General features: G+C 36.9%; 1 protein-coding gene across 1 annotated transcript; it reads right to left on the reverse strand.

The window, feature by feature from the left end:
* Positions 1-968: 968 nt before the first annotated feature.
* LOC148301847 (putative fatty acyl-CoA reductase CG5065) lies at positions 969-16582 on the reverse strand. The gene is made up of 11 exons (XM_088272632.1): positions 16264-16582; positions 15197-15354; positions 11328-11418; positions 9140-9285; positions 8108-8217; positions 7213-7296; positions 5986-6094; positions 4827-4903; positions 3624-3786; positions 2066-2323; positions 969-1624 (listed from the first exon to the last, which is right to left on the reverse strand). The coding sequence occupies exons 1-11, from the start codon at positions 16492-16494 to the stop codon at positions 1462-1464; spliced, it is 1590 nt and encodes a 529-aa protein (XP_088128758.1). The 5' UTR covers positions 16495-16582; the 3' UTR covers positions 969-1461.
* Positions 16583-18429: the final 1847 nt, after the last annotated feature.

Below are 18429 nucleotides of genomic sequence, written 5' to 3' on the forward strand. Positions count from 1 at the left end.
GCTCTTCTTAAACTATCCACTAATATTGATCTTTTAAAAATTTGTATATAAAATAAAAAAATTAACATTTTTAAGATATATTTTATTGAACAATATAATCATTTTAATGTCATCAGCATAAAACATTTTATAATATACTTAAAATTTTTGAAACCTTTATTTAAATACAAAACAAATACAAAAAAATATCAATTTGTTTTTATTTATTTTTTATATCAGGTTACCAATGAAAATGTAGATGATTTTTTAATGAGGGTTTCTGCTAGATAAAAATTATAATCTTTATAATCTGCGATGTTGAAGATGTTGTTAGATGGGGGAGAGAATGAAGACGTTTGTGGAGAAATCATGTGGGAAGAGTGAGTTTGAATCGAGTGGTGAGAATAGCAGCGGACAGTAGCACAAGAAGCAGCAGACCCCCAGCAAGACCACATATATATATATATATATATATATATATATATATATATATATATATATATATATATATATATATATATATATATATATATATATATATATATATATATATATATATATATATATATATATATATATATATATATATATATATATATATTTATATATATATATATATATATATATATATATATATATATATATATATATATATATATATATATATATATATATATATATATATATATATATATATACATATATATATTTATATATATATATATATATATATATATATATATATATATATATATATATATATATATATATATATATATATATATATATATATATATATATATATATATATATATATATATATATATATATATATATATATATATATATATATATATATATATATATATATATATATATATATATATATATATATATATATATATATATATATATGATATGTTTAATATGATATTTATATATATCATATTAAACTAATTATATTTTTAAACACAAAAATATGATTTTTTTAAAAAACATACCTTAACATAATCCTTACTACAGTTAAATGCTTACTAAGAATATGAGAGAATTATTTGAAGCCTCCTTCACAAAAAAGGCGTTTGAAATAAACTTCGTTTGAACGAAATGCAGATGGAAAAATATCACACTCGGCTAAAATCATAGCTACCTACTCTGAATGAAATACCATATACCAAGCAAGCTTTTCCAGTGCAATGCCAGTGCTATTTTTCAATTACTTAACGTCCAAGTGACTCTGAAATCCAGCTACGTCTTATGCAAAACCGTTTATCATGACCCTACTCAGGCTTCAACTTTATAAGTTTCATAGCCTATGCCTACTCGTGAGTGGATTTACTCTTTATGTTTAAAGTTACTATAATTTCATGTAATTTATGAGTGAAAATTGCTATGCCATGCTTTGCCAATTATCTGTAGATACAACAAGTCTGAGCATCTCGCGAATGTTGAACAATTAAATGATTGTTGGTTTCGTATTTTCTACGAAGTGTAGACTTTTTCTGACGATTGCATTCCAAATAAGAGAGATGGCAAATTTAAAGTTGACTCCGCGACGCTCAGGATCGTAGCGGAATATATCCATATAAGCCAGAAGAGCAGTCCGTAGAAACACCAGCTCGATAACTGGTCCAAGAAGTACAGTCTGAAAGAAAGAAGACAAATTAAGACAGTTAGTAAAGCAAAGATAGAAAATAACGGGAATGGGCAAGTCTAGACAGGAATTTCAGAAGCTCAAGAGCTGTCAAAGAAAGCACATGAGGGCGAAACAAAAGAGCTAGACACTAAAGGATATGAAAAACAGTACCACGCACTGTAATTAACCCATCGGCCTATCTGCCGCTGAACATTGGCGGTAGGTATGTTTTTACATTCAAATAACAGCCACATTTAAGCAACGCCCACATCCGAGTAGTTCGTATTATACAGATACTTTAGTTTGATATCTATGTACAAATCAGTAAAGAAAGCTTTTAAAAAGAGGCAACATCCCAAGAGGTACAAGCGGAGGCACAAACAGATCCATAGCATCTAGAAAAGGAAGAAGAAGAAGAAGATGAATAGAAAATACAGACAAGATTCTCACTTCTTCAACAAGCTTCTCGCTTTCGGCAGGGTGTCTGGACCATCCTTGCAGCAGTACTTCCTGGCGCCCAGGATGTAGCTGAGCATATAGCTGTCCCAGCTGATGGGCTTCATGTCCGTGAACAGCAGCTGCGAGTCCTTTGGACTCAGCCAGGACTCGATGGACTGGAAGTTCCCATTATTGAACACCCATTTCTTGGTGGTATAATACATCAATAGATCGAGGCCATCAGATATACGCTTTTGGATTTTGACCATGCTGAAAAATGAAACAGAAATTTAGTCATGGGCTATATATTTTGCTTCCTCGTCATTCATTACAAATATAAAATATTTTAGCTGCTTTATGTTTAGCCCGCGTTCAGTCCGCCTCCGTAGTGTTATGGTCAGCACGCTCAGCTACCGTTATGGAGGTCACGGGATCGATTCCCAAGGGGGGTAAAATAAATATAAGTGATTTTTTCACTGTAGCATTTATTCAATCTCTGGACTGGTACCTGAATCGGAGGGCTGATCACCTTTCCTTCATGTGTAAACGATCAAGATAACACTGCGTTTATATGACGCAGTGCCCTATGCACCATTGGGGTGCGGGTAAGGGTTTTATTATTATTATTATGTTTAGCTGCTTCCAGCAGAGGTAGGCAAAGACAATAGAACGTCACACCGATCTGTCCGTCTGAAGCACAGAGTTGGCGAAAGAAGGATGAAAGTACAAAGACTGATTGCAGTCGGAATGCCATCGCTCAGTGCGGCAAAATCATTTATGGTAGATGTTCCAATGGATAAGGAAAGGATGCAAGTCTGAGATGAGCATTACGCACCAAATTAAAAAAAAGATGAGCAGAAAGCATAGAACGCCACACCGATCTGCCTGAAGCACAGAGTTGGATAAAGAAGTATGAAAGTAGACTGAATGCAATGGAAATGCAATATCTCAGTGCGGCAAAACCATGTATGGTAGATGTTCCAATGGTGATATAAGGAAAGGGTGCAAGGCTGAGATAAGCATTATCCATCAGATTAAGAAAGGTGTGATGAGATGATTTGGGCATGTGGAACGAATGAGTGAGGGAAGAAAGGTTAAACAAATTTATGAGGCGAATGGAGTTTGAAAGAGTAGAAGAAGACTGGGGAAAGCTTAGCATGATCAGGTATGTCAAATACTTGAAAGTGACCAGGTCAAAAGTAGGAATAATTGGCGGGTGTGTATGCAGAGATGTATGAATGTGGAAGAGGCGTAGAATGTTTGCAAAGACATCGTGATTTGGGCATGTGGAACGAACAAGTGAGGAGAGAACGGTAAAACAAATTTACGAGGTGAATGTAGCTGAAAAAAAGAGCAGAGGAAGAACGAGGAAAACTTGCATGATCAGGTATGTCAAACACTTTGAAATTCTAAATAATTGGGGGTATACATGAGGCGATGCATTAATGTGGAAAAATCAAATAAATTTGCACAGACAGAGTGATGTGGCGTTCTTCCCTCTCTGCCTACCACTGCGAGAAGCGACGAGATGGTCAGTTAGTTAGTTATAATAAATCTGGAAGGTTCTTACAAAGGTTTCCTTCTTAGCAGGACGAGCAGCATGTCCAGGAAATAGGCCGGGATTAAGTGGAAAAATATCACACTCAGTACGTGAACCAACCAGCTCGCTTTTATGGACCCATCAGGATACCACAGAGTCACGGAGAAAGGATTCTCATACATGTGCTTCCGTCCTAGAATCAGACATCAAAATTATCCATTTGGTAATAAGAAAATTTCATATTATTTTTGACATCTCATCACAGATGAAGAAAAATATGGAAGTCTGGGGATTTACGGGGCTGACGACCGTCATATGCTGGTTTGATTGATCACTTTACACACGTGTGACATTCACCAATTCTACCCATTATTGATAACTACACTACTCAAATTCTTGGAAGTTCTATATATATGAACCAAATTTAAAACTTTATTTTTGAATCACTAGAACTTCACTGGAGACATCTATTGGTGAGATGAAAAGAAGCTTTTTATTGAGCAGAAACTCTTTTATTAGTATGTTCATCTCACCAATAGATGACTCTATTGAAGTTCTAGTGATTCAAGAACAAGGTTTCTAAATTGGTTCATATATAAAGAACTTCTTAGAATTTGAGTAGTGTAGTTGTCAATAATGGGTAGAATTGGTGCATGTAACACGTGTGTAAAGTAATCACTTAAACCAGCCTATGACGGTCGTCAGCCCCATTAATGCCCAGACTTTCATATTCTTCTTCATCTTTGATGAGATGTCAAAAAATAGTACGAAGTTTTATTTAGTGTATATTATTTTTTAATAAATAATAATTGTGGTATTTACTAAGTTAATCTTAAATTAAAAACGGATAGATTTTAACCACAGAGTGACTGCCAAATTGACAATGGAATTATTGAGGCCATTACAGTAAAAAAAAAAAACAAAATGTTTAGGAATTTAATGACCAATCATAGTCGTGGATTTTAATTAGTCTGATTTAAGTTCAGTTCATTCTTTATATTTTGAATGTTTTAAGTGATCACTTAAGCCAGCCAAATGCTAGGTCGTAAACCCTGGGATACTCAGACTTCTGACATCTCCTTTCATATAAGTTGATAGACATTTCAGAAAAACTAATACACCCGAGACAAATGAATATCTTATCACATAACGTACGAACGACGTCAGCGTACGTCGAGCTATAAATATTGTATATTTGAAATATTACATAAACAATTACTAAATGCATGTTACCATAGTTTAAGGCTTCTCCCCACGATAAAGGGTTGACTCCAGACTCTGTTAAGTTGCACACCATGACTTCTTTAGGCCTGAAAATAATTAGAGTATTATTTTTAGCAGCAATATTAATAAAATTATAATAAATTATTCAAAATGATAGATATTCAAACGGTGATATGAGGAAAGAATGCAAACTTTACAACATTTTGAGTGCGTTCAAATACTTGTTCACAAATCAGGATTATATCGAGTTATATGAGTTAGTTTTCAAAGAGTTTCTGATCAGTAAAAAGCTTATTTTCACATCACCGATAGATGTCTCTAGTGAAGCTCTAGTGATTCAAGAACAAGGTTTCTAAATTGGTTCATATATATATAGATCTTCCAAGAATTTGAGTAGTGTGGTTGTCAATAATGGATAGAGTTGGTGAATGTTACACGTGTGTAAAGTGATCACCTAAACTAGCCTATGACAGTCGTCAGCCCCGCAAATACTCAGACTTCTATATTCTTCGTCATCTTTGATGAGATGTCAAAAAAATATATAAAATATGCAAAGCATTATCCATCAAACAAAGGAAGGTGTGTTGAGATGGTTTGGGCATGTGGAACGATTGAGTGAGGGAAGAATGGTAAATCAGGCTTTTAAGACAAATGAAATTGGAAAGGGCAGTGACTTGGGAGGATGCAAAGGAGCTGGCTGCCGACAGAAAAGCCTGGAGACAGTTTTTGGACTTCGAATTGCACACATTGAGGCAAGAGCAGATTCTTCCAGAACAAAATCCAGACTTCGAACCTCCGAGATGAAGACTTTCCGATCCATAACCGGAAACACATTGCGAGACCGAGTAAGGCATACCGACATCCGGAGCATGTGTAAGACGGAGGATATCGTGAGGTGGGGAGGACAACGAAGGCGATACTGGAATGAACATATAAACAGAATGTCAGAAGACAGACTTCCACGTATCGCCCTTCCAGACAACCCTGAAGGACGCAGACCCCCAGGCAGACCTCCGAAAAGATGGAAAGACAGCTGGGAGTCAACATCTCAAGAGCGACATGCGGAAGCACAAACAGATCCCTAAGATCTACAAAAAGAAGAAAAAGAAGAAATGCTCCACATAGGGTACGGATATGGTTTGAAAATAACTTCATTATGGGTACTTACTTAGTTTTTCCTAGTCTCCATGCTAAGGCTATGAGAGCGTTAGCACATATGTCTACTGGCATTATATCTGCGTGGTAGCTCTCATTACAATGCATACTTCGAATCACTCCTGAAATCAAGAGACATATAAGGACACTCGAAAAGAGATAAAATTCAACAAGCTTCAACCTAGGACAGTCAACAAAACGCTTAAACAATCCTTACATGAGCATTTAAGGATTACTCTCACATAACACAAGAAAGCACCTCCCAGCAAAGCACACAAAGCACACTTTATGGTAATGTATATAGAACAGATCCCAAACACATCAAACAAAACCTAACACACACCTCTTTTGGTCAAACGAACTTTGATAAGTCGATAGTGTAAAGGCCAAGGGGTATTTGTGTAATTTTTTTCATTTTCTAAGTTTGTTCCACAAAACATATAAAATAGAACTAACTAACTAACTAACTAACCATCACGCCGCTTCCCCGCAGGTGTAGGCAGAGAGAATAGAGCGCCGCACCACTCTGTCCTTGCGAACATTCTTCGCCTCTCCCACGTTCATGCATCTCCTCATACATACCCGCCGATTGTTACGACTCCTAACCTGATCACTTTCAAGTATTTGGCACACCTGATCGTGCCATGTTTTTCTCGGTCTTCCTCTGCTTCTTTTCCCGCTAACATTAGCCTCATAAATTTGTTTTACCGTTCTTTCCTCACTCATTCGTTCTACATGTCCAAACCATCTCAACACACCTTTCTTAATTTTATCGATAATGCTTATCTCAGCTTTGCATTTCTTCCTTATTTCACTATTCGCACATCTATCAGACATCGTTTTGTCACACATTCTTCTGAGAGATCGCATTTCGACTGCATTCAGTCTACTTTCATCCTTCTTTTGCCAACTCCATGTTTCACTTCCATACATTAGAGTTGGAACCAGGACTCCATATAAAAAATAAATATAAATATTAATAAAATTTTATATGTACATATAAAAATATGTAATATATAAAACCTTTATCCGCACCCCAATGGTGCATAGGGCACTGCTTCATATAAACGCAGTGTTATCTTGATCATGAAAGGAAAGGTGATCAGCCCTCCGCTTCAGGTACCAGCCCAGGGTAATATTGAATAAACATTACAGTGAACAAAATAACTTTTATTTTTGTTAGGTCTGATATAATAAATAATATTAATAATAAATTTTAAAATAATAAAATCAGATATACCTTTGCCAGCTCCGACAAGAAGACCAGTTGGTCCATTTAAATTTTCAATCCATCCTGGCATTGGGGTCTTCCACGACGCAATTACTAAAAAAACATGAATTTTATATAACATACATATATTTTATTTTACTACCAAAACTAGTGGTCATAGAATAAACTCAAGTGGTAAAAAAAGAATTGTTTTTCGTTTAAAATTTTAACATTTATATATGGTTTTTTTTTTAATTTATTATACATGAATAATTGCAGAATAATTGCATTTGTCCGCCTCCGTAGTGTAGTGGTCAGCACGCTCGGCTACCGTTCTGGAGGACCCGGGTTCGATTCCCAGCGGGGTAAGAATAAATATGAGTGATTTTTTCACTGTAATATTTATTCAATATTACCCTGGACTGGTATTTGAAGCGGAGGGCTGATCACCTTTCCTTCATATATAAACGATCAAGATAACACTGCGTTTATATGACGCAGTGCCCTATGCACCATTGGGGTGCGGATAAGGGTCTTATTATTATTAATTGCATAAAAGAACTCTTTAAACCCTTATCCGTACCACAATTGTACATAAGGCTCTACATTATATAGACGCAGTGTTATCTTGATCGTTAAAAAAATGGAAGAAAGGTTATCAGACCTCCGATTCAGATACCAGTCCAGGGTAGTATTGAATAAATGTAAGAGTTAAAAAATACGTTATTTTAATTTGACCTCCCTGGGAATCGAACCCGGGAACTGACCATTACACGACGGAGGCGGACGGATGAATGAACTGAATGCTTAAAATATTGGAATTAAAATTATCGATTTGACTGTCTGCTATTTTTTTCCCATGTAGAAATAGGAGCAGAGAAAGACCGAAGAACACTTTAAACAACGAAGAACCAATTGTAGTTACCGATCGATGGTCTTGCAATGACGGTAGGGAAGTTTCCAGCATTATTGGTCACCAATTGTTCGGACAGGCATTTGCTGTAAGCGTACGTATTCGGCAGTCCTCCAAGTAGCCTGAAAAAAAGGTTGATAAATATTATTTTTTGACATCTCATCAAAGATGAAAATAATATAAAAGTCTGGGCATTTACGGGGCTGACGACCGTCATAGGCTGGTTTAAGTGATCACTTTACACACGTGTAACGTTCACCAATTCTACCCATTATTGACAACCACACTACTCAAATTCTTGGAAGTTCTACATTTGTTTTAACCAGTTTTGAAACATTATTCTTGAATCACTAGAAATTCACTAGACATCTATTGGTGAGATGAAAAGAAGCTTTTTATTGAGCAGGAACTCTTTCATTAGTATGTGAGGTCAATAGATTTTTAGAATAATAGTAATTCCATATTCTCTAATAATAGAGAAAATGGAAGTCTTGGTATTTCGATTGGGCATTATTTGGCCGTCGGGAAAGAATGAGAAGAAAACTTACTTGTGAGTGATCTTTCAATATGAATGTCTGGGCATTCACAGGCCTTTCGATGGGGCATTACTTAGCCATTGGGGAAGAATGAGAAGAGAACTTACTTGTGAGTTGTCTTACAATAAGTATGGTCATCCACAGGATTGGGCATTATTAGGCCATTGGGGAAGAATGAAAAGAGATTTAAGTTGTGAGTGATCATTGAATAAGAAATTATTATGGAATTTTAGACATTTACAGATCTTTCAATCGGGCAATTTTAGGCCATTCGGGAAGAATGAGAAGAGAACTAACTTGTAAACAACCTTTCAATAAGAAGGTAATATGGAATTGTAAGCATTCAAAGGTCTTTTAACATGAGATAATTAGGCCATTGGGAATAATGCGATAAGAACTAATTTGAGAGTGATCTTTAAAAAAAAAGTTAATATGAAAGCCTGGGCATTCACAGGCCTTTCGATCGGGCATTATTAGGCCATTGGGAAAGAATGATAAGAGGACTTACTTGGGGGTGATTTGGTCCTGCAGATCTTGGTCCATCCAGTTCACCAAGTCTATGATCTTGTCAGGGTCGTGGGGGGAAGGGTAGGTGATCTCCTCCAACACATCCTTATCGCAGTGACAGAAGGCAGTAGACACGTGGACAAAAGCCTTTAAAAATAATTGATATTGAACAAATATGATAGTTGTAAGGGATGTGGGTATGTTGGTGATACAGTGGTGTTAACGCATCCCGTAATCGTTTGCATACCCATGTTGTCTGGCAAGTGCATTCTAGATTAGTCTCTCCTAGAAAACACTCAGAAGTGGTTTTTTTTCAAAACATATTACTTTTAATTTATTATTAGATTAAAACCAATATTTTTAGCTTTTCCACTTTTTTATTTGACCAGCGACCGGGTTTCGTCGTTACCGACATCATCAGACTGGTCATCAGACCAGTCTGATGATGTCGGTAACGACGAAACCCGGTCGCTGGTCAAATAAAAAAGTGGAAAAGCTAAAAATATTGGTTTTAATCTAATAATAAATTAAAAATGCAATTCCATCACGAAGTGTCAGTGGATAATATAAATCTATTAAAACATATTACATACATAAGTCAAATATATAATATTCCCGAAGAGTAATTTCCATTTCTCATTTTGGGACATGGGATTAAGGTTGACAAGACTGGAACACAAATAATAAAGTTACAAAAAAGATTTTTTTAAATAACCAAAAGTAATACATGACAAAATATAAAAACAATAAACAGGTACATATAATAAATAGGCATAAGAAGCATATTTAAATAAATAAATCTCTCACTCCTTTCAACAACGTCATAAATCAAAAATCGTCAATTTTCAGTTGTACATGTTTTCGGAATACCCAGAAAATGTACTATATCCCAGCAAAAGAGGCATATTTTTAACTTAATATTTACCCGCTACAGGACAGAAAATGTTGTTTTTGCATTTTGAAGAAAAGGTATTGTTTAATTATTTTTTTAAATATGCTAAATATTTTTCAAATGGAGAGATTACATTCAGGTTTTACTAAAAAGATCTATTGTACAGTAAAAAGTTCAATAAGTGGCTTGATATTTATTATTAATAAGTTGTGTTATATTTTTAAACTTTAAAAACGTTCTCCTTAAAAATCAAGTTTTTTTATTTTATTTATAACGTTCTTGAAAGGAGTGAGCGAAATGAGAAAAACTTAAGGTAAGAAGCATATTTAAAATAAACAAATCACAAAATACAAAATATAGAATTAACCAAAGCCAAAAAATGGCAATCTTTTACTCATATTCTTCTACCTCCTGAACTTTCAACAATACTTTAAACATTCATAGTAACGAAAACTGATAGAATTCCGCTATAATATTTTTAAAAAAAAACTTACTAACCATCACGCCGCTTCCCCGCAGGGGTAGGCAGAGAGAATAGAATGCCACACCACTCTGTCTTTGCTAACATTCTTCGCCTCTTCCGCGTTCATGCATCTCCTCATACATACCCGCCGATTGTTTCGACTCCTAACCTGACCGCTTTCAAGTATTTGGCATACCTGATCGTGCCATGTTTTTCCCGGTCTTCCTTTGCTCCTTTTTCCAATTAAATTCGCCTCATAAAATTGTATTGCCGTTCTTTCCTCACTCATTCGCTCTACATGCCCAAACCATCTCAACACACCTTTCTTAATTGTTTCGATATAGCTTGTCCAAGCTTTGCATTCCTTCCTTATTTCACTATTCGCACATCTGTCATACATCGTTTTGTCGCACATTCTTCTGAGAGATCGCATTTCGACTGCATTGACTCTACATTCATCCTTCTTTTGCCAACTCCATGTTTCACCTCCATACATAAGGGTCGGAACCAGGACTCCGTTATGTTATTATTATTATAACCCTTATCCGCACCTAATGGTGCATAGGGCACTGCATCAAATTGACGCAGTGTTATCATGATCATTACTTACATGAAGGCATGGTGATCACTCTTGCGCTTCAGGAACCAGTCCAGGGTAATATTAAATAAATATTACGGTGTTAAATCACTAATATTTATTTTCACCCCCCCCTGGGAATCGAACCCGGGACCTCCAGCGCGGTAGCTAAACACGCTGACCATTACACCACGGAGGCGGACAAAATGTATGTACTGCCGTTATGTACTGCCGTTATAATATTGTTTATGTTTTACCTCAAGATTCTTCATTTCTTTTCCCAAATGTAAAACTTTTTTTGTTCCGAGGGTGTTGGTAGTAACAGCTTCTTTTAGCTTCAGGTCAAATCTGTAAAAAATATAAACTATAAAATATAGACTGCCGATGCTCCAGATGAAGTTATTGATCTTTTCTATTCTGCTCTCAAAGAAACGCTGGCTCAAATACCCAATAAAGAAATAACAATGGTTATTGGTGATCTCAATGCAAAAGTTGGATCAAACAGTTACCTCGAAGGTGCAGTTGGCCATTATGGAATTGGCACCCAAAATGATAGAGGTGAACGTTTGATCCAATTTGCTATTGAAGAAAAAATGACAATCATGAATACTTGGTTTAAACAGCACATCAGACGCCTATACACATGGATATCACCGGGTGATAGATGTCGCAACCAGATTGATTACATCATGATAAATAGCCGCTGGAGGTCATCGGTAAGTAATGTTAAAACTTATCCTGGTGCAGATTGCGGCTCTGATCATAATCTGCTGATTGCACAAATCAGAGCCAAGTTCAAAATTATAAAAAGGGATAAGTTTAAAACTTTAAACCTCAATGAGCCAGCAATTAAATGTTTTGGCACAGATATCAGGAAACAAGACGCTGATTTCAACGTAAACTCCTCAGAAAATGTCGAACAGCGTTGGAACAGTCTCAAAGAGAAAATTGTCAAGACTGCAATGAAATATCAGGAGCCGAGAAATGAAAAGAGGAAATCTTGGATATCAGACCCCACATGGGATATGATATCAAAGCGAAAAGCGATGAGAGTAAAAGGAACCTCATCTGCAGAAGCGAGACAAGAATACTCTAGGCTCAATAAAGATATACAAAGACATTGCCGACGAGACAAAAATAAACAAATTTCGGATATCTGTGCTGAGATAGAAGATAAAGCGAATAGCGTCACTACAAAGGATCTTTTCCAAAAGGTTAAACTCTTAACCCGTGCCTTCAAACCTCAGACATGGGCAATAGAGGACCAAAATGGAAGCGTTCTGACGGACATTGGCAGCGTCTTGGAGAGATGGCGAGGTTACTGCTCCGGACTATATGCCGAGACCTCAACAGCAGGAAGTCCTTCCTTTGAGAATCAAACCATGGAACCCGACATTTTGGAAGAAGAGATTCGAAATGCACTGAAAAAACTAAAATGCAACAAGTCCCCCGGCAATGACTGCATACAGGCCGAGCTTCTAAAAGAACTAGGGGATAAGGGCATAAAAACAGTGCTGGATCTCTGCAACCTCATATGGAGAACGGGAACATGGCCTCAGGAATGGGCTGAATCTGTTTTCATTCCTCTTCACAAAAAAGGCTCATCCAAAAAGTGTGAAAACTATAGGACAATAGCACTTATCTCTCACACCAGCAAGATAATGCTATATGTTCTAAAAGCACGATTACACAGTTACATTGGATGGCAAATACCAAAGAACAAGCTGGTTTTGTGAAAGGAAGAGGAACAAGAGAGCAGATCCTCAACATCCGCCAAGTGATCGAAAAAAGCCGAGAGTTCCTGACGCCAACAGTTTTATGCTTTATCGATTACAAAAAAGCTTTCGACTGCGTGAAGTGGGAACATCTGTGGAAAGTACTCATGGAGATGGGAGTCCCATCCCATTTGATAAAACTCATCCATGGACTTTATGCCCAAAGTAAGGCAATCGTAAGAATCAATGGCATAAACACTGCAAGCTTCCCCACTGAGAAAGGTGTAAGACAGGGATGCATACTCTCCCCTGACCTGTTTAACATCTATGGGGAATACATCATGCGCAGGGCTCTCTACGAATGGAATGGAGGAGTGTCCATTGGTGGCGTAAAGCTGTCCAATATACGATATGCGGACGACACAACACTTCTGGCCAAAGACCCAAAAGAGATGGTAGATCTCCTTAAACGAGTAGAGATTGAGAGCAAGGCACTGGGACTAGAGATTAACCAAAGCAAGACCAAGATCATGATCATAGATCGATCTAAGAAGTTTGGTGATCTCGGGAACTCACTGGAAGGTTTAGAGATAATAAACGAGTTCCAGTTCCTTGGATCTCAAATCAGCAATGAAGGAACTTGTGAAGGAGAGATTAGACGTCGTATCGCCATCGCCAAAAGTGCCATGTCTAAGCTAGACAAAATTTGGAAAGACCGGGGTGTGAGTAACAACACCAAGATGAAGCTTGTCAGGAGCTTGGTCCACTCCATTTTTCTCTATGCTGCTGAAACATGGACTATAAAAGCAGCAGAAAGGAGAAAAATTGATGCCTTCGAAATGTGGTGTTGGAGGCGCATGCTCCGAATTCCATGGACAGCTAGACGCACCAATGAGTCCATTCGCCAGGAACTACGCTTGGATGGCTTGTCTCTGGCCAATATCTGTACCCGACGGATTCTTCAGTTCTTTGGACACGTTGCGCGTGGCAACGAGGATAGCCTGGAACGCCTAGTTGTGATCGGTAGCCTGGAGGGAAAGAGAGGGAGAGGAAGATCCCCCACACGATGGACCGATCAAATTAAGGCAGCAGCAGGCACCTCAGTGGTTGGAGCGCTACGTGCAGCGCAGTCAAGGGATAACTGGAGAAGAGTCATTGCTTCTGCAAGGGTCACAACCCTCAGCAATGAGGATTAAGACGGAGAAGAAGAATATATATATATATATATATATATATATATATATATATATATATATATATATATATATATATATATATATATATATATATATATATATATATATATATATATATATAATATCATATCGGACATAACATGACAGCGATTGTTCACTGCTAGATTAGCTTTCAGCGAAAGCATTTGGACACACTCAAAATGTTGTAAATAAATTATCTGGTCAAATTATTAGCTTAAATAATAAAAATGAAACTGGTGTTTTCTGGCGTTTCTCATGTGTGTGATTATAATCCAGGATTCGGACTTCACATACTAATAAAAGAGATTCTGCCCAATAAAATGCTTCTTTTCATCTCACCAATAGATGTCTCTAGTGAAGTTCTAGTGATTCAAGAACAAGGTTTCTAAATTGATTCATTTATATAGAACTTCCAAGAATTTGAGTAGTGTGGTTGTCAATAATGGGTAGAATTGGTGAATGTTACACGTGTGTAAACTATGACGGTCGTCAGCCCCGTAAATGCCCAGACTTCCATATTGTTCTTCATCTTTGATGAGATGTCAAAAAATAATATTTCGCTGAAAGCTTTTTATTTGCAATAACTGAATAAATCAAATTAATAATTAATTTTTTTAAATAAGCATTGTAAAATGTGCCCTCGGCACGAGAAAACTCAGTGAGGGCACATTATTGGAATTTGTTATTTGTTTTTATCTGTATAATGAAAAATAAATAATAAATTATTTGGACAAGGTAAAATATAAAAAGATATCTTGTCCGCCTCCGTAGTGTAATGGTCAGCACGCTCGGCTGCCGTACTGGAGGTCCCGGGTTTTTTTTCCAGGGGGTTAAAATAAATAAAAGTGATTTTTTCACTCTTATATTTATTCAATATTACCTTGGACTGGTACCGGAGGCGGAGGGCTGATCACCTTTCCTTCATGTGTTAATGATCAAGATAACACTGCGTTTATATGATGCAGTGCCCTATGCACTATTGGGGTGCTGATAAGGGTTTGAATGAAATGAATGAATAGTATAAAAGATTTGGACAAGGGACTCCAGAGCAGACCACCAAAGAGATGGATTGACAGCTGGAAATTCACATCGCAAGAGGCTGATTCCTATTTAAAACAGGCCACAAGACTTACTATATTACTACAAAAATAAAAAGTAGAGAAGAAGAAAAGTACTTTTAATGAATGCACATACTTGACGTTTGCAGCACAATGAAACACAATTCGGCAATTTTCTGCCAGGATCTTCCTGTCTTCGTCCGAAATGCCCAAGTTGTCTTGAAGAACATCTCCACGGATGGCGAAAACTTGGCCAAAGCGCTCTGGAAACTTCTCTCGTACTTCGTCGAAGACCTGTGGAAGGAACGAAATGATTTTTAATATTGATAGATCATAATATTAATAAACCATCGATGAAGGATCTTGCGAAGGAGAGATCAGACGTCGTATCGCCATCGCCAAAAGTGCCATGTCTAAGCTAGGCAAATTTGAGAAAGACAGGGTGTGAGTAACAACACCAAGATGAAGCTAGCCAGGAGCTTAGTCCACTTCATTTGTCTCTGTGCTTCTGAAACATGGACCAAAAAGCACGAGAAAGGAGAAAAATTGTTGTGTTTGAGGCGCATGTTCCGAATTCCATGGACAGCTAGACGGTCCAACTAATCCATTCGCCAGGAACTACGCTTTGATGGCTTGACTCTGGACAATGTTTGTACACTACGGATTCTCAAATTCATTGGAAACGTTGCGCGTGGCATTGTTCTTGAATCACTAGAACTTCACTAGAGACATCTATTAGTGAAAGCTCGTTTACGAGTTCAAAAATCCATCATTTGGTCTATCCTAATTGTTAGAGACATCTCGGATGGTTTCTCATCACATTCACACAAAAAAATGTCTTATGGGAGAGAAAAAATCTAGAAATTATGCTCCATGACCCGTTAAAACGTAAAAAATTATACCTGACAGACCTGAACTCTTCGATCCTCTCCCTCACGTCTTTTCCTTGTAGACGTCTCCTTCCTATTCTTGATGATGCAAAAAAGAAGGAGACATGGTTCTACTCCTTTTTTGCATTATCGATTGCTCAAAGCTTAGCTTTGCAGTCTTCATAATTATCAGGCCTTTCGTTTACTAGTTCAAAAATCCATCATTTATTCTATCCCTATTGTTAGGGACATCTTGTCATAATTGCTAATCACATTCACAAAAAAACGGGAGAGAAAAAATACTCCATGACTCGTAAATAATTAAATATTATACCTGGCAGTTGAAGAACTCTTCGAGTCTCTCCTTCACGTCTCTTCCTTTCTTCGGTCTCAGCAGTAGATACAGCTTCTGCGCTGGACAGACCCTCAGGATTCTCTCCACCAGGACCTTGCCCAGGAAGCCTGTAGCTCCCGTAACGAGAGCCACTCGTCCTTTGTACCACTCGGCCACCTCGGAGACCTCACCATTGTCCACAAGATCAACATCGCTCTCGTTGGAAGCCATTTTTATTTTCACCAACTATCACCACTTTTTAGTCAGTAATAGATTCACTTTATCACTGTTTTGCACTAATAGTTCTTGCTGAAACCTAATTTAATTTGCATTTTATTATTATTTATTAAATCAGACCAGTGTCGTATAATCCAGTGATTATTCAAAATACGGATGATATATCAATATAAAATGTATTATTCTTAGACATCTCAACATGGATGAATATGGAAGTTTAAGGGATGACTTTACACACGTGTAACATTCACCAATTCTATCCATAATTGAAAACTCACTACTCAAATTCTTGGAAATTCAAATTCGTAATTTGATATGGTATCAAACGTTTTGATCAATAATATCACTAGTCTGTTTTTGGTTAGTTGGAAGCAGTGGCGGTACTTCACTAGAAGCCCAAAAGCCCGGCTTGCCTAACAACTTCAAATAAAAACGACTAAATCTAGACCAAATGATTAAAACTATATAATTAGTGTATGACTATTTTTAAATTATCGCGCGCTTACATGATTATTAAACACTATGCATGCCATTATATGGTGATGATTGATATCTGAGGAAGATATTTTGTTACAGTGAACATTTTCTTTATTGAAAGGTGATGGCTATACCTTACAAAAGTTACATGTATGCATATTTTTATAATGATTACAATACATTGTTTATATTTATAATACTTTCTGGGTGCTTACTATACTAAGAATGATACGAGGTGAAGAAATTATAGGTACATCATGTATTCACGAATGTGAAAAATAATGGGCTTGCCTTACTGGTAAACCCTAGGCATGCCACTGGTTGGGAGATACTGCTTTTTAGCAATACGCCCGCCAATGTACTTATTTATTTTCTGTACATGAGTTTAAACAAAATAAAATGAGATAAAGAGTTCAGCATTCGTTGAAGCCTGGCTGTAACAGGCATCAATATCAAGGTAGAGAAAAGGCAATTGTGATAATATGGACACATAGGATGCAGAAAACCTGAACATATTGTGGACCAGGCGATTGTCATTGATCTTCCTCTAAAAACATCAGTGTAGGGGAAGACCAAGGAATTCATGGATGCTGCAGAAATATGACATGATACGAAGGCATGGCCTAGGTGACGTTGTCCATGACAGAAGGACCTACAACCTGAAGACGAGGAGAGCTGACCGCAATAGTCTACAAAGACGATATATTTCGGATAATAATATTAATAAATTTGGATCATTTTAAATGATTCATTTTTGTAAAATATGACCTCAAGGGCGCTTCACTATGAATGAATTTGGGAAAACATTATGGTGGAAATGATTTAGCAAACAAATATGTTTTTTGTTTTTTTCTAAAGTCTCTCACTCTCAGTGATTTTTTATTGATTGATTGATTTTATTGGGTGATTATTTAAAATTTTGTATGGAGAAATAAATACACGTTGAAAGAGAATAAGGTGAGGATCTATAAGACCTGCGTCAGACCGATCTTGACATACGGCACGGAAACAAGAGCCGACACCGCGAGAGCGAAATCCTTCTTAGGACATCGGAAATGAAGACTCTACGACCCATTGCAGGCCTAACACTTCGCGACAGAGCTAGAAACTCAGATATAAGAAAAATCTGCGAGGTTGAAGATGTTGTGCGATGGGGAAGAGAAAGAAGGCGTTTCTGGAGAGATCATGTGAGAAGAGCGAGTTCGGATCGAGTGGTGAGGGTGGCAGCGGACAGCAGCATAGGCGGGATCAGACCCCCAGGAAGACCACCTGAACGTTGGAGAGATAGCTGGTCTTCCACCTCTCAGGAGCGGACCGGAGAGTGACAGGACTTAGTCCTAAAGAATGAAGATGAAAAAGATCTCACTTTTTCTAACCATTAGTGGATGAGCATTCCACCCCAAGAAGACGATTTATATTTAAATATATACATATATAAAGAAGTACATATAT

The sequence above is a fragment of the Brachycentrus maculatus genome, unplaced genomic scaffold (assembly GCF_059751285.1).
Source record: "Brachycentrus maculatus isolate JH-2025_06_01 unplaced genomic scaffold, ASM5975128v1 h1tg000513l, whole genome shotgun sequence".
NCBI classification, from domain to species: domain Eukaryota; kingdom Metazoa; phylum Arthropoda; class Insecta; order Trichoptera; family Brachycentridae; genus Brachycentrus; species Brachycentrus maculatus.

Excerpts from the sequence above, each read along its gene's own strand:
- LOC148301847 (XM_088272632.1), bottom strand. The coding sequence starts at position 16,494 with ATGGCTTCCAACGAGAGCGATGTTGATCTTGTGGACAATGGTGAGGTC. Across the intron at positions 6,095-7,212 it reads TCTTGTCGGAGCTGGCAAAG|GAGTGATTCGAAGTATGCAT; the intron begins GTATATCTGATT and ends TCTTGATTTCAG. Across the intron at positions 2,324-3,623 it reads CTGCTAAGAAGGAAACCTTT|CATGGTCAAAATCCAAAAGC; the intron begins GTAAGAACCTTC and ends TTCATTTTTCAG.